This window comes from Thunnus thynnus, chromosome 1 (assembly GCF_963924715.1).
Source record: "Thunnus thynnus chromosome 1, fThuThy2.1, whole genome shotgun sequence".
NCBI classification, from domain to species: domain Eukaryota; kingdom Metazoa; phylum Chordata; class Actinopteri; order Scombriformes; family Scombridae; genus Thunnus; species Thunnus thynnus.
Window position 1 is genome coordinate 26,070,700 of NC_089517.1, and position 16,524 is coordinate 26,087,223.

Consider the following 16,524-nt stretch of genomic DNA (forward strand, 5'->3'; position numbering starts at 1 on the left):
TGCCATTATACTTACCAATCCTGGCTTGGACTGGAACCATACAAAAAGGCATAGTTGAAGGTTAGGCACAATCGGATGTAATTTAGTGGTGGGTGGAAGAGAATGGAGGGCCAATTAAATAGTGAAAAATGGCTGTAAGACCTAACTGTTGCAAGGTCAAAAGGTTTGCATTTTCAAATGTTTGTACATTTTGGTTCATAAGGAAAGCTCACAGTAATTACACATAATTGAAAATATGATTAAACATTTCTGAATTTAAGGCTACATGTTTCTTGGGTTTATTCTGTGCATTATTCTACTTTACAGGCACCAAAATGTAACTCCACTTACAAAATATATTACATCTTCAGAAAACAACATACTTTAAGCTGACAACCTTGGAAGTCTTTAATAAACTGTTTATTAACTATATAGCCGAGGAGCAATGTGTGTGTATGTGTGTGTGTGTCCTGTGTTGTGTTGTGTCTGCTGACGTCACCGCTGGAACTGGCTTGTCACGCGGGGTTTAGTAAAAGTTGGGATAGGAGCTCCGCGGAGAGAGAGAGAGAGAGAGACAGAGAGAGAGAGAGAGAGAGAGAGAGAGAGAGAGAGAGAGAGAGAGAGAGACAGGAGGAGGGATAGAGGAACTATTTTACGGACAATTCTTCGGCTTTATAGCGAACATTAAACACTGACAGTGAAAGCGCTCCTTTGTCGTTGACTAGGACAGAGCGAAAGAGTGAGAGAAGGAGGCACAGAGGGGGGCAGGCGACTTTCTCTGAAGTTGAAGCCACAATTTCGCCAGTGTAAGTGCCAGAGGAAGAGAGGAGAGGAGCCAACGACTCTTTTGGATTTGACAAACGAGGGGGGAAACATACACGGGTTACGTGTATGGCTAGAAGCTCCTGAGTTAACCTTAAATGAACAAAAGTTGAAGTTCGGCGTCGTGGCAGTCGGTAAATGTTGTGACATTTTAGGAGAGCATAAATTGCTCCAGCGGTCGACGGTCGAGTGGCGGGGTAAAACCCGAGCTGTCAAACCCCGATGACTACTGCAAACTGCCCCGGGAATGAGGAGCTGGACTTCAGACTGATCTTCGGAGAGGAGGAGCAGCAGCAGCCGCTAGGCCCCACAGGTCCGTGTGTTTCCCGGTGCCCAGTGGCATGTTTCATACTGAATACACTGCTAGTAAACTTAACGACACAATGTGTTGTAACCTAATGTTAACTCACTCACCCCGCTAACTCACTGCTTGCTCAATTTACCCTACCAACTTTCGACCGCAATCCCGATACTGTTTGCAATGTAAAAAAGGAGGAACCGACCCAAACAAGAGTTGTTTTTTTTGGGTAAGAAATGGAAATATTTAATAAATATCTCGCGTCTTTTCTATCGCGGTCGCCCAGCTAATGTCCACAACACCAGCTGTCATTATTAGCTTGACGTGCTAGCTGGTTAGCGCAAGTGTTGTCATTACCCTACAGTATGTAGACTCCTATATAACTTTTAAATATGTCCCATAAGTTCTGCACACAGATAGCTCGTCACTTTTGCCGTGAACGCCATGTAAAAGTGTGGCGGGAGTCTGCAGCAGTCTTATACAGTAGTTTGGTTGATACAGTAAGTAAGTATGGCTGAGAGGGGGGACAGCTTGAATGTCACTGAGGCACGTTTCTGCAAAGCATCACTTGCAAATACTGTCAAAACTTACTCAGTTGCTGTTTACAAAATGAGTTAAAAGCAGGACAGGATTTTTTATCGTAACGTTATATAATGCCGACCTCTTTATTGTATGTAAACATTTCTCTGTGTTGTATATAATTGATAATTTTAATCAATGTACTTTTTGTTATTACAAATGTATAAACTCAATTTAGAAAAAACGCATGAGATATTAATTATTGTTGATATTTGTACATTTAAAGATATTTATTTCAGCAACAAAGACAACGAATGATGACCTGTTGTGTTAATGCACAGCTAATTACAGGTTGGCTACTTTAACGTAAGTCAGTTTGTTTCCACCGTGTCCACAAATAAATGAATTCTAATGGAGAACAAATTGAATATTGTAATAATAAAAGATACAAATAAAAATAATACTTTTAAAATTATGAAAGTGAACCAAAACACTAATTATGGTCAATGCGTTCCCTTATGTAGTGAGCCATGACCTCAAAAATAAATTTTTAGAGCACCAGGCACACTTACATATATACATACATACATACTGAGGTGGCCCTCTGTACTTTGACAAGTTTACCTGGTGCCATGTAGGCCACTTATATTTTTCTTTTGGGTGCACTTTTAATGCCATACGGTGCCTGATATATGATGATAATGTTTGATTTTTAATCTCTAGGTAGTGCAGGGAAAGTTAAGTCTGATAAGTCAGGTAGCAAGACCTGTTGTCTCGTACTCATTTTCATCTAAAAACTACACTGCACCATGAATTTTTGCCATTGAAATCAGTTTTCCATTGAAATTATGGGTTATCCACTATTGCTGCTAAATTTGTTTCATGTGCTAGATTTCTCAAATGTTAGAGACACAAAGGACCTTAACCATAAAAAAAACATGAAAATTAGTGATAACCTGTCATAAGCCCTCTTCCCTTACCCTCAGGATATATCTTCCATAATCTGCTTTTTAGATGTCAAGTTAAACAAAAAGTTCACACAATAGATTACAGTCACAATATGTCAATACCAAAACTTGCAATCTAATGAACCTAGACGAGTATATTCGCAGCATGACTCTTTCCTCTCTCTCTCTCTCTCCCCCAGGCTAGACTGTCCTACAAAAGTGAAAATGCCTAACAAAGTTACAAAACTCAGGGGATAGTATTTTTCGTTTAGTAGGCTATCCTTCAAACTAAAACCAAAGTAGAGAGGAAGGGAGCAGTATAGGCTATGCAGTGTCAGGGTTTGTTGATTAATTATTAATTATAGAAGTCATAAAAGTATTAGAACGACAATACAAACAAATAAGTGATCAGCAGAAGCTTCACAGTGTTTGAGGTGAACAGTGTTTGAACAGATATAATGGATTAGATTTTGGTAAACATTCTAAATGGAAACTAAACTATAACACTGCAATGATTAGTTGATTAATTGATATTTGGTAGACGAAAGCGTTAATTGATTATTTGAGAAAAAATTGGCAGAAAATGAAAATAATCATGGCCCTACTTAACTGTGAAACTTTGCATGTGGAACTATCACAGAGCATTTGGCAAATCCATCATCACAAATTCACAAACTGTTTGAAATTTTAATCAAGATCCCCAGGCATCCAAAGATGCCAAATATTTCAGACAGAATCACAGGAATATGTATCTAAAATGATGCACAAGACAATTTTTCCAGATGATGTAATGTTGGAGCCATAAAATTGGTAGGGATGGATTTGAATATCTAACTCCCTCTATCACAATGTCTACACAAAAGTAGTAGTGTCTGCACCAAGCAGCACAGTTAAAGTATGGGAATCGGTTAAAGTGACTGTGGAAATATAGCTAGAAATTCACAGTGCATCATATGAATGACAGAGGTTGCTGCCTTTTCGGGTTTGGGTTATTTATTTGGTTAATATTTGGGAATGTATGTTTGAAAGGGTCCTTAGATAGTCCAAATTGTACAGAGGCTGAGTGAGTTAACAAAGGTTGAGAGCTGGATTTGAACCCACAAATGGAAATGAATTCAATTGGCGTTTTCCTTGGTCTGTTCAGATTCTTCATTTGTTTCTGTCTTTGGGCCGAAACCATTGGAACCATTCAATGCTCCGGCTGTGTCCTTTTCATGAAACTCTGGCAAAGTAATGACTCCATGAAGGTTTGGCTTCCACAATCTTAAATCAAATTTTCCTTAGATTAAAAAAGAAGTTTGATTTGGAGATGGTACGAGGGGAAAAACTGCAGTTGGAATAAGTGTAGGAATAAAAGCACCACTGTGCAAGTGGTTTTAATCTGGTCCGGACTGTATGACTTGGCCCAAAAGGGGGGCGCCTGTCCAAATTAATAACTGGAGTGTAATACAGGATCACACAGCCAGACTAACAGGGAGTTGCACACTCCTGAGTTGGTCTCCTTCTCTCAAGGCAAGACTCAAGTCAGGGCTTGTTTTTGTAACAACCTGGAGAACCTCTACTGTGCATATGTGACAGGTTTCTGCTCCACTAAGCTTCGTATTGTTGCATGTTGCATGAACTGGGCCGTGACTGTTGTCATTTCAATATCCGTGCACCCAGTTCTTAAGACTTTTAAATTTAAGTGTTGTAAAAAGGAGAGGTTATGTCTCCCAAAAGAAAAACAAAATAACAGTGCCACATTTTTTATATCTGTTTTAGCAGCTGCACAAAAGTTACAATGCATTACCATACTGTACTTAACTTTATGAAAAGGGTGCTGTTATGGGAGGTTGATGCTAAGGTTTGTGAGTAATGTCCACTACATCTTTGTTTTGAATATTTTCTCCTCATCTTATTCTTTTATGGAGCCCGCTAGTGAATTTTGGTTTTGTTTACACTTTTACTCACTCAGCCCAGCTGCTAGTTATCCTACTGACTTTCAGCTTTTCTACTTGCATATGTGAATGTGATTTAAAATCTATGTAACAGTGTGTTACTGTATAATGCCCTGTCTCTTTCGTCTGTCTTTTTTGTTCTGTGCCTCTTTATTTCATTATATGTGTGTTGGTCTTTTCTCTCTCTTGCACTCTCTGAGTGTTTTCTTGTTGCTCAGGAAACAGTCACCTCTTTGAGGTGAAATATTCCACTGTTCTATTCAGAAACATTGGCCCAACATACTGTAAGGGTTTTCCCCTGATTATGTACAGTGTCAGCTGAATAGAAGAACAAGTCCCTCTGTGAATCAGCTGTGAGGAATGAGATTGGATCATTTAAAATTCACTGAAAAAAAAAAATGAGGGAAGGACAAAGAAAAGCTTTAAAATCAAGGCTAAACAACAGCTTTATAGTGACAAAACAGGTGTCTTTAAATTAGTAAAAACGGTCATTAGAATTTTCCCTTTTCCACTGTGCAATCTTGGGCTGTCCCTAGGCGATTCGTGAGAGAAATATGGCAAAATGTTACAGTGTCTGAAATTTAAGACCCAATTCTCCATATATGAATGCTGCTACAACCTGCATCTACAAACCAACCAATGAGAATACAATATGAAATGACACAAAATACACTGGCCAGCGTGACATTTTCTAAGTGCCATTTTTGACTAAACATTAGGGGAAAAACACATTTGTTCTCCTTAATACATCCATGGCATACACAAACCAAAGGGGCACAGATGGATGACGCAAACTGATGAACTGATGTTTTCATATACTTTTTTCTATTTACATCATAGCACTATGATTCACCATGCATTCATCTCACAATTTGACATGCTTCAAATTGATATCACACAGTCTGACCAAGATTTTATTAGAGCTGTCTCGCACAGTGTGACATACAATAAACTTAGAAGATTATTGCTGTTGCACAGTCTAAAGGCACCTTTAGTAGGAGAAATTACCTGATACCATGTTGGTACTGTTTGCATTTACATTTGTTTTAGTGTAGATCCAGGAGATGGTCTCATATGATCAACAAAAGAGTTCACTTGGCTAACAGGTTTTGTAATACCAGACTTTTAAGTTAGAGGCTGAATAGTGCTTACTGTTAGCAAGGCCTGAACCTGACGGGCCAAACAATTGGCAAAGAATTTGGCTCTGGTCATGTCAGTTAAAATTTGATACACATGTGCTTGTGTTTTGGCTGTGATCAGCTATGGGGTTATTGTTGCAAAATTCTGCTGATGTTTTTTCATTACACTTTTTTGGGTGTGCAGTGGAGCCAGACTGATAAATTGGTGGGTTAATATTATTGGCTGATATTAGCTTATCACACATAATATATTACTCTCCCAGTTATTTTTGTTACTGCAATAAACTCATGCAGCTTTTGCCCCAGCCAATTAACTTTTTAAAACTAATACAGCAACAAGTAGTTTAAAAAGTAGTTTAAAATGGTTTAAAAATACATAGTAGAATGATAATTTGTGATTCAAAACGACAGTGTTACTCATGAGTGGAAAAATTAAGTGAGGTCAATGGATTCTTATCTGTTTGCCATATGAGCAATATGGAGCAAAAGGCTGTAGACTGGCTTATGTCAAAATCTTAGCATTGGTGTTCTGTCTCACTTAAACTCTGCAGTCTGCAAATCTGTATATAGATACAAAGTGAGGTGAATTTTCAGCTTGTTTTCACTACTTGAGTGGTTTTTCAGCCTTTGTCTTTTGGCCACAAACAGCCAATGGCAGAGTTCTCCTGACTAGTGTTTACTGTGATAACAAGTAGCGACTATGTGTGACAGCTCAGACAAACTGATTTATAGACTTACGAGGGAATTCTCTTATTTTCATACAGACTCTTTCCCTTCAGGGTTCAACGTAACATTTTTTTCCCCACTGGCCCACTTGGTCAGTAGATCAGAGTTTTACTGGCCCCTTGTATATTTTCACTGGCCCAGCAGCCAAAAAATGAAAACAACTTTTTTTCCCATTATTGTGATATGTGATTTATTATACATAATATGTACAACATTGAAGTTCCCTTTAGATTTGGTTGTTTTCCTTTAGTTATTGATATGTAATGTTGATATATTACACAAATATTCAAAATATAAAATTAGCCCCATATTGTATCAGTAAATGAATGGTGTATAAATGTAGGTTTCTCTCTATTTTGTGTAAAGCCAGATAGTACGGAATACATAGGAAGAAGAGAATTTATGATAATAACATTTCAGCGAGTATGGATGACCTTGATAATAAACTCAATGAAGCACCTTAACATTAACAACATCAACATTAACAATTAAATAAATTCTGAGAGATCTGCAGAAATGTTCTAACAGTGAACAGTGAAAGAAAAAACATAATGGCATTTGTTTTGTGTTCCCTCTGGGTAAAACCTCAGGTTAGTTACTTTGGGTTTAAACCTGTATTAAGTTAAATAAACAGAGATTTCTGTGTTAGATATTGACAAAACTGGCAGGAGCCACAGAGATGAAGGCTACATCTCAATAATGTCATAAAAAACACTCCTGGTGATCAGCAGATTTCGTTGGTTTTAATTAAACTGTATATGTTGTCATTTATTATCCTTGGTGATTAACACATAACAGAGAGTTGTGTGTCTCCTGCAGAGGCTACTGCTGCTGTCAAAGTCACACAGAAGACTTGCGCACAACTATGCAGTGAGGATGCTAACTGGCTAGCAAGTTAGCTGCTCATGTCGCAGACGAACTTGTCCTGCATAAACTTACTGGCCCTGGGCCATCAGGCCATGGGTTATGTTGAACCCTGAAATAATACAACTCCACAAACCATACAATCATTTCAAATTGTAACAATTTTTAATTTGAGCAAATGTGTCTTAGTTGTAGGTACTTGGAGCAAATCTGCTTCCGTTCTTCTCCATTCACGTCTTTCCATTGACTTCATTTTCAGTTATGCCTCTAAATCTTGTGTTTGTAAAATGTACCTGAATGGCAGCATTGATCACTTTGGATTTTTGCCAACTAAGGTTTTTTTTTTTATTAGTCCAACCCTTAGTATCTACATATACAGGTAATTTAGTTTTTTGAAGATATCTACCCCTGAAACCTCTGCCCCATCTTAATACAATGGAGATACATGGAATTTAATTTATGCCCCTCAAAGCGATGAAAAATTACATTCAAAAACTTATCAGCAAAATGTCTTTTCAGTTACTCTGGATAGTCAGTAGAGCTGGCTGTCAAAATTTGTCATAGGGACTATTCCTTCAGTAGAAGGTAGTCAGTGAAAACTGTTTGCAGTGAGATCTGCGGATCTTCTTGAGTAACTGGGACATTGTTTTGAGTTGCTGTTGACTTTAAACATAATTTTTCAATCCTTTGTGCACCAGAAATGAAATTTCATTGACTCAAATTCAGTGCTGTAATGATTAGACGCTTGATAAATCAATCGTCAGAAATTGAACTGACAATTGATTGTCGCTTCTAAAATATCAAAAAATTATTGAAGTAATTTAAGGAGGAAAATACAAAACATCCACTGGTGCCATATTGTATTTGGAATATCTGGTTTTGGTCTGTTGGTACAAAAAAACAATTTCTGACATTTGTAGATGATGAGGTTTACTAAATGATCAATCATTTAATTGAATAAATAATATTGACAGATTAATCAATGCAAATAATTGCTAGTTGCAACCCTATCCGCATTGTACTCAGGTGGGGCCCAAAATTGAAAGCAGATATCTCAAAACCTATACGAATAAATAAGAAATTAACTAAATAATTTGAAAAATGAAAATTTTTGTAATTAGAACTACTATAAAAATGATTTTAAAAAAATGAAGAGCCATCAAAGTTCAAACACTGCCTTTGCACACTTAACGCCTAAAAAGGAATAAAGTGTATATTTTATTCATTTTGTCATACTTTGTTTTCAGTTAAACTTTCTTAGAAGTATCTTGGGTATATCAAATCAGGAGCCCTATATAATAATTCTAACCAATTCATGTAACTAACGTTACGTGTTGCCATCAGTGTCAGACCTTTTCACTTTGTAGCTTACAGCTAACTGTCATTGTGAAACAAACGGCACTGAAAGTGGCTGTATTAGACGTTTGTGTGTGATGGTTTCACATGCTGCAGGCGGTGGCCTCCAACTTGCTTTCATCTATAGTATCACACAGGGAAAGCCTGGTTGTACATACTAATTATAGAACATATTTCCCCTTCGCTGTTTTTGAATGTACTTTCATGCATGAAAATAACTATCCATCTTATGTTACAACATATATTTGGGCCCTTAAAATACCACTTACCCCAGTAGTGATAGAGTGTATATTGTGAAGTGGTAGAAATAGGTATTGGTGAATTAGGGTTATGCAGGTCACGAGCAGTTGCCTCATTGGGCATTAGAGGTGGTATGAGGCAGGGGGGCAGAAGTGCCCTTTATGGGTGGCAGAGTAGTAGATCCATAGCGGAGGTGTCTGGCTCTCTGCCCAGACATGCCATGTGGGGTTCAGATGGCAGCCTGGAATGAAAGGAGAGGGGGGCACACCACTCTGTAGCCGCTGGTAAGGGGAACATGAACAGCATTATTGTTCACACTACTTGTCTAGACCTTTCTTTTATCTTGTTGCATTTATTCCATATACGTTTTTCCTGTTCTTTCTTATTTCACATGTTGAAAGAAGTTTTTTTGTGGTTTGTCGGTTGCCACGATAACAGCACAGAGCATTGTAGACCCAGCACCAGGATGACTGAGGCTTCTTTCCTCTCTCACTGCTTTCTCTGGATTTGAAAGAGACCACCAGTGACATCAGAGAGACTGATCTAGGCTAATGAAATCTCCAGATGCCAGCAGTCACCACAACCACTTAGAACTAGTCAGGTTTGATTTTGTTCTGTTAATATGCAGTGACATTTCCTGTACCTGTGGGATTGTCTCTGTAATGCTTCGATATGAAGATATGTCAGTGCACATTTTTATGATAATGAAATTATCATATTGAGAGTGGCAAGTGGAGAAAGCTATTTTGCCCTTGTCTATGTTGTTGTCATTGCTCTGCTCCTCTGAACGAAGAGCACGATCCTCTCAGTCCTTGTCGTGGGAAAGACTGAAAGACTGAAATTACATCGCTCTCATGGTGGACTATTTTGAGCTCCCAAAGAGAGTGGCAGAGGGCAGGCGGCAGGTTCTGGTGACTCGTTCTTTCTTAGTGCAGGAGAACCCCTCTCGCCCCAGCACGTCTGCACTCTGCAGCCTTCAACTTTTTACTGCTCAAGCACTTTGCGATCTTAACGAGGAGAGGAGTGGAAGAATGCTGTGCGCCACATCGCCAGGTGAGTGTGTCGGCACTCCCAGACTCTAGCCAGGTGTGTTTTGTGTATGTGTTTGTCTAGACTTTTAGGTTGAGGGGTGGGAACCACAACTCTAACAAACAGCTGTCATTAGAGTACAAGCTGTCCTGAAGTCCGTCAGAAATAATATTAAACCTCCCCTAAAGTAACAGAAGATAGAAACATTTTACTGTTTACTTATTTAGTGACAGGTATCCAGTCTAAGGTTAAATATGTTAAATGTCCAACATTGAATTTTCCTGATATGTTTCATTTTGCATTCACTGCACTGAACTCCCACTTTGCTAATGTACAGTTAGCTTGGGTCTTTTGTTTTCCTGAATATTTTTTTTATTATTTTAATTTGTTGTTTTATGATAATAGATATATAAAAAAAACAGAAACAGAAAAGAAAAAAAAAACAGTTTTAGTTTGTTTTTTTTTTAAAGGAAGAGCAAGGTCAGAGGAGTGTTTGGCATTTACACAAGCAATTTTCTATAAAAAATATTTGTAAATCTTATAGTTACCGATGAAAGGTTGTATGTGTGAGAAAAAGCGAGTTTATGGAGCTACATGTCCTAATATCTATGAAAACGTAAAAGACAGAGAGGTCAACGGTCAGACAGTCATGCATGAGGTCCACATGTGGGGCCTGATCACCATGTGGGTGCCCCCTAACCCCACTGAACCGAAGGGGTCCCAGCACCCAGTGTGATGAATGAGACGTTTGTTTCCTGGGGCGAGGCATGAGTAACTATGTGTGGCATCTGTCTAGTTTAAATTTAGTGTAACTGAAGCTACCGCTGGCTGCGCTGTATCAACATGTCAGAGGCTGCATTACACCAGAGAGAAAGCTGTTGAACTCTTGCATCTAGTTGCATTTTTTTCTCTCTGGTCCACTTTTACTATGGGGCGCAGCTTGCTACACAGGGATTAGGGTGGTTTGAATCCTATTTTATTTTGGGCTACCACTCAAAGCTATATTTTGGTCAGGCTAATGCTCGGTATTGGCACCTCTCCCCCATGCAGTTTTTGTTGTCCCACTCCCATTATGTGTCCAGTGATCAGTGTGACATATTCTAAACTCAGTTATCAAGAAAAAATGATTGTTGCAGGGTCATTTATTAGATATGAACAGCGATAGGAGGTGGGATAAGTAAGAAAATGTTTAAATTAAGTGTTCACAATCAAGGACTTCATTAGTCACTTTCAAACTTGTGATGCACCAGTTAGATTTTCACAGGATGACGGTCCACATTCCAACTGGGGCCCATGTGGTTGAATGGACCCTACTACGTGGGTCACAATTGGAATGTGGACCATGTGGACTCTGACAGCTGGACGAAAAGGGCATTACACACCAATTGCAAATAGAGGTTTTAACATCATACAAAATTATGGATGCTCACGCAAAAATGAATGATAAAATTGAAATGTAGGAGATGTAGTTACAGTATGGCTGCATTGAAAGTTTAAAAGCTTTTATTTATCCAGTGATGTTCTTTTGAAATTAGATTTCTTTCAGAGGTTACACTTGTTATTGTTACACACAGTAGCTATTATACTCAAAAGAGTAAAACATGAATTGGGACTCAAGAATTTCTAGTCATCTTGTTAAACATGTATGGACTTGTAGAGCTGTGAAAAAGATGTATAGAAAGGGTTTTGGTTTAGATTTTGTTGTGGACGTAAACACCTTACATTTATATTTTTGAAGGGGAAATTGTCGTCTTCCTGTTTTCTCCTTGATTATTTCCGGCTAGTTTTTTTTCTGTTGTTTTGTGTTGGCCTGATTACAAGCATGATACAGAGTAACAGGACCATTATGAGGCTCTCTTCCCAAGCAGAGCAGATGGACCCTTTTACATGAGGACACTGCATTTCTTATTAGCACATGACCATATTTTCAACATCCATTCCTGTACTAAAGAAGCCTGACTCAGAATGGGGAGTTGCTCTGCTGGTACAGTTGTGTAATTAACCTTTGCATAGAGAGGTCATGGCCAGGAGGTTGGAGTGGCCATTGTTTACATGTGAAGATTAGTAAGGTTGATAAATATAGACTTATTTCTATACCTAGCATTACCTTGTTGATGCTTGGGTATACCAGGAACAGTGTATAAAGTATAATAATCTATGTGATTTGTTATGAACTTTGTTGGAGGTTATTGGTTGACACACTTTGTCAGTTTTGTGTATATACTGTAGTCTTGCTATGCTTTCTAAGACCCATAGTTTGCAAATGTCAACTTCTCTCTGCTTCTCTCTGCTCTGTATGTCTCCCTCACACACTCTGTCTCTCCCACTTCTCCTTTCTCTCACACATACAGGCACACAAAAGCTCTGTTTCCCTGTCTGTCCCTCTCCATTGCTCTCTCTCCCACTCTCTCTTTCTCTCTCCGGCTGACTTTTTCAGGCACATGCACGGTCAGCCCTGGCAGATTGTTTAAATGTCACCCCTGCTATCAGTAGCCTCTGATGTTATCTGCTCTGGGTTATTGCAGGCCATCAGGCTGCCTGTGTTCGCCTTGAAGGCCAATCTCCTAATGCGCTGTAGCTCTCTATTCATCCTGCTTCACTGAAAATGAATATATACATGAACTGTCCGACAAGTTTTGTGTTTACATGCACACAAAAAACTAGGTTGTTGGAAGAAACCAAATTAAAGGGAAGAGTTGGAGCATGCGTTAAGATGCACCATAATAATCTGGTTAGTCTTAACACCTGTGTTTACACACAACTGGTTCGTAAAGATATGTCCCCAACCTCCTACTATATTTTTCAACTAAGGCTGGAATATTTTTAATGTATTAGTGAGTGTGGTAGTGATATCATGCTGCAGCTGAGAGGCTCTTTAGTTTTCCCATAGTTCTTTTTTAGCTGTTCAGCTTTCAAAACTACTTAGTTTTAGTTGTACCTTGACTGACACTTTTTTGAACACAGCTATGAGTAATGATATTTCCTTTCATCGAACCATACTACTTCTATAGCAATACTTCCCTTGTCCTGGGATATGTCATGCAAATACACGCATGAAAAAAGTTTGAAATGTTGTCAAGTATATATACAGCCAAAAACAAATTTTTCCCAGTAGAAATATAGCTGTGTTCACTGGGTTTCCCAAACTTTTTGTTGGTGTTAACTCCTGATGCGGTGCACCACAACCTTTTAACCAACCTTATGGAAAGCTTTGTTGGCATCAGTGATATGACTCTAGTTTGGCTTTGCTCATACCTTTTAAACATGTCATGTGTCATCCTGTGTTGTGAGAAGAGCAGCCTTCAGGTCCCCCAGGGCTCTGTTGTGGGTCCATTTCTGTTTTTTATTTATATGCTCCCTGTGGAGTATATCAAGTGTTTGTCTGATATTGAGTGCTGGATGTCTCTGAATTTCCTCCAGTGAAATGATTCAAAATGAGTTCTAGCATTAGCAGTTTTAACAAGCTAACATAACTCAAGTCTGGGCAATGAATTGGCAAATGCTCAGTATTTATTTTTATGTTATTTTACTTTTTTTTAAAAAAAACAAACAAACTCTCTTTTAATGTTTTTTTACTGTTATAGTTTTGTTGAGCACTTTGACAAGTTAAAGGTTATTAGTAATATTGATAAAATATTAACATTTCCTGAGATCTTTTTAAGAATACCAATTGAATGTACCATAAAGACAATAAGGGATGTGTTTGAGAGGGATCTTTGTGCGTTGGCGGGTATTTAGCTCAGGTGGTTACTTGGCATTCTATGTTTATCCCATAATGTTATCACGGCATGAGATTGTTAATTAGGAGCTTAATTTAGCTGCAGGCATATGTTAACGTTGGCTTAGGCTGCAATTGTTAAGCCTCTGCTGGCTGGTGAGTCTGCTGTGACAGGAAGGCTTTTTGATGTAAGTCTAACATAACATTACAGGACAAGACAATAACAAGGTTCTACTGATGCCAGATTAAACTGAGACCCATACCTCAGGATTAAACTGTAAGTGTGCTCTACACCTCGTGACTCTAGATAGATCTGGCCTGCCTTATTCTCTTTTACATATAGATTCCTCTCTCTCACTCTCACTGAATTTTTGTACACAGTCCTAACCACCAACACATAAAGGGATCACCAGCAGGTTTGGCACGAACCCAGTCAGCAAGGTTTAAAGCCACAGGTGTAGGCCAACCCTTACAATAAGTGTCTGCATGTGCGTCACAAGCTCTGTGTTTAGAAATGTAGGCAACCAGCCAGCTGCAGAGTTCTTGGAAAACCCAGGGGGAAGGAATTAAATTTGCCTTTGAAGGCTCTGCTGGGAATCACTGCAAATACTTATATCAACCCTGATGTTAAAAATGTAAAATAAATTCTTTAATTCTAGAAAGGTTGGGAAAATAAGCTTTATTTGATTCAAATTTCAAGTTACTGTTGTTGAATTATTGTTAATTATTTAATTCATTAAACAAGGTATACACTCTTCATCAATAACAACATTCAGTGTTGTCGCCATCAGTTACATTAAGTCACGGTGGGCCACCAACTGCCATGTTGTTACCTTACATAAAAATGATCTCAAAGAGTTCCACATAGTGAGGTATACATATTTCAAATTTGAGAAAAAGAGCAGCGGTATCAGATTGATAATCCGTATCTGCAAATCCCCTGAGATGAGGTATTGGAATTGGTAAATCAATAAAGAAAAAGTTGGTGCATCCCTACTGTCACTCAGAGCATAAAAAAAGATTACATATTGTCACGCAGCTTGTATCTCTTGATGTGGACTGATACATTTGTAGAAATAGAATCGTGTCTTCTGTGAGAGGGATAACATATAGCTGTCTCAAGAAACATTTCAAAAATGCTTTTAAAGCATTGAGCATTTACATTTTGTACTTGTTTTACAGACCACAGAATTCAAAGATACTGTTTACTGTTTTCAAATGTGTCGGCAATTAAATGATTAGTTGATTAATAGATTATTGCCAGCTATTTTGATAATTAATTGATCATTTGGAGTCACTTTTTAAGAAAAAAATTTCCAGATTCTCTGATTCCAGCTTCTCAAATGTGAATATTTTCTGTTTTATTTAGTCTTCTGCACAGTAAAGTGAATATCTTGGGGTTGTGGACTGTAGGTCGGAACAAAAGAGGATATTTGAGGACATCACCTTGCACTTTGGGAAACAATGATTGAGATTTTCTGACACTTTATTGACCAAACAACTAATCGATGAATCGAGAAAATAATCAACAGATTATTCTCTAATGAAAACAATAGTTAGTTGCAGCCCTAAATGTGTTATGATAATTCATCTCAGTTATATGCCATTTATCTCATAATATTACATGGTGTGTTGGCACAATGTTGCTGTGGTCTGTTGGACAGCAGCTCTTGAGGAGAGCTGAAAGAGGAGACTGGGCTGAACACAAAGCCTTCTGCACAGGGGATGTAATCAGAGCCTGTTCTAATCAACCTGCTTTCCCACCACAAAGGGAACCCTGGCTTAGGTTACCCTCTAGCTCCGGCACCACATGGTGTTGGGGCTAGTGGGTAACCTAAGACAGTAATATGTGTTGGTGTATGCACATACACAAACACACACACATACACACACACGTGTATATATCTATCTATATCTATAGCTATATATCTATATATATCTATATCTATATTTATATAGATATAGATATATATAGATATATAGATATATATATTAGAGGACAGTGCAACCACATATACACTACGTGACACAGGAAGGCAAAGAGACACAACCACAGACACACAGGAACATACACATTCGTACACCACCCACACTTCTATGCCCATACACATACACATATACACATACATAGACAGAAAGATCGTGGGCGCACCAGCAGGAACCTGCAACAGCAATGAGCTTGTCATCCTCTCTGGGAGAGACAAATCCTTCTCTCCCTCAGTAGTAGACTGGGCTTTCTCAGAATGTGGGCCTGTGTGTCACTGCCGGTCACAGGACCCTGACACACTTCGTGTGCAGTGAGAATAGGAGGAGGGAGGAACAAAGTCTCTGTGGCTTATCCCCCAAGCGAGAATCCCCAGGCAGTACTACAGTCAGCCAGAGGCCTGTTGAGCTTTGTGTCAAGGAGCCAAAGTGTCTGCCACCATCACCAATGGGTCAGACCGTTCCCTGTGGTTACCATGAGAACACAACTGTCTTTGCAGTGTGTCACAAACATCCAGCAATCCACGCTTCACTGAAACATCTCCCAGTGAGGCGGAGCTATTATTAGCTTAGGTACAGCAAAGCCTCTTAGAGATCTTAATTTAACCGGATTGGCTGTCTGATGTATGGACACTTGAGGAGTGTGTGACGCACTGGGCTTTCAAGAACAGTGCAGGGGCTTTACATCCAAGGCCATTGATAAAACAACAATACCTCTCCTCTCCTCTCCTGTCCTCTCCTGTCCTCTCCTCTCCTCTCCTCTCCTCTCCTCTCCTCTCCTCTCCTCTCTTCTTCTCTCCTCTCCTCTCCTCTCTTCTTCTCTCCTCTCCTCTCCTCTTCTCTCCTCTCTCCTCACCTCTATGACCTCCTCACGTAAGGTGACTGGGGTTTGGCTTGGACAGGGGGGTTTCCCACCACTGACCCCTTTCCTCACACTGCAGGGTTTTAGGTAGCAGGCTAATCTTAT

The 16,524-nt window shown here is 38.9% G+C and overlaps 1 protein-coding gene across 3 annotated transcripts in view; it reads left to right on the forward strand.

The window, feature by feature from the left end:
• Positions 1-540: 540 nt before the first annotated feature.
• nfatc3a (nuclear factor of activated T cells 3a) overlaps positions 541-16,524 on the forward strand; it is a 65,211-nt gene continuing 49,227 nt past the window's right edge. The window contains exon 1 of one of the 3 annotated variants that reach the window (XM_067593242.1): positions 541-1,114. In XM_067593242.1, coding sequence (XP_067449343.1) covers positions 1,024-1,114 — 91 coding nt within the window. In that variant the 5' untranslated portion in view covers positions 541-1,023. Of the gene's footprint in view, positions 1,115-9,163; positions 9,914-16,524 lie in introns of those variants that run through there. The other 2 variants (XM_067593233.1, XM_067593251.1) reach the window with 2 other exon arrangements.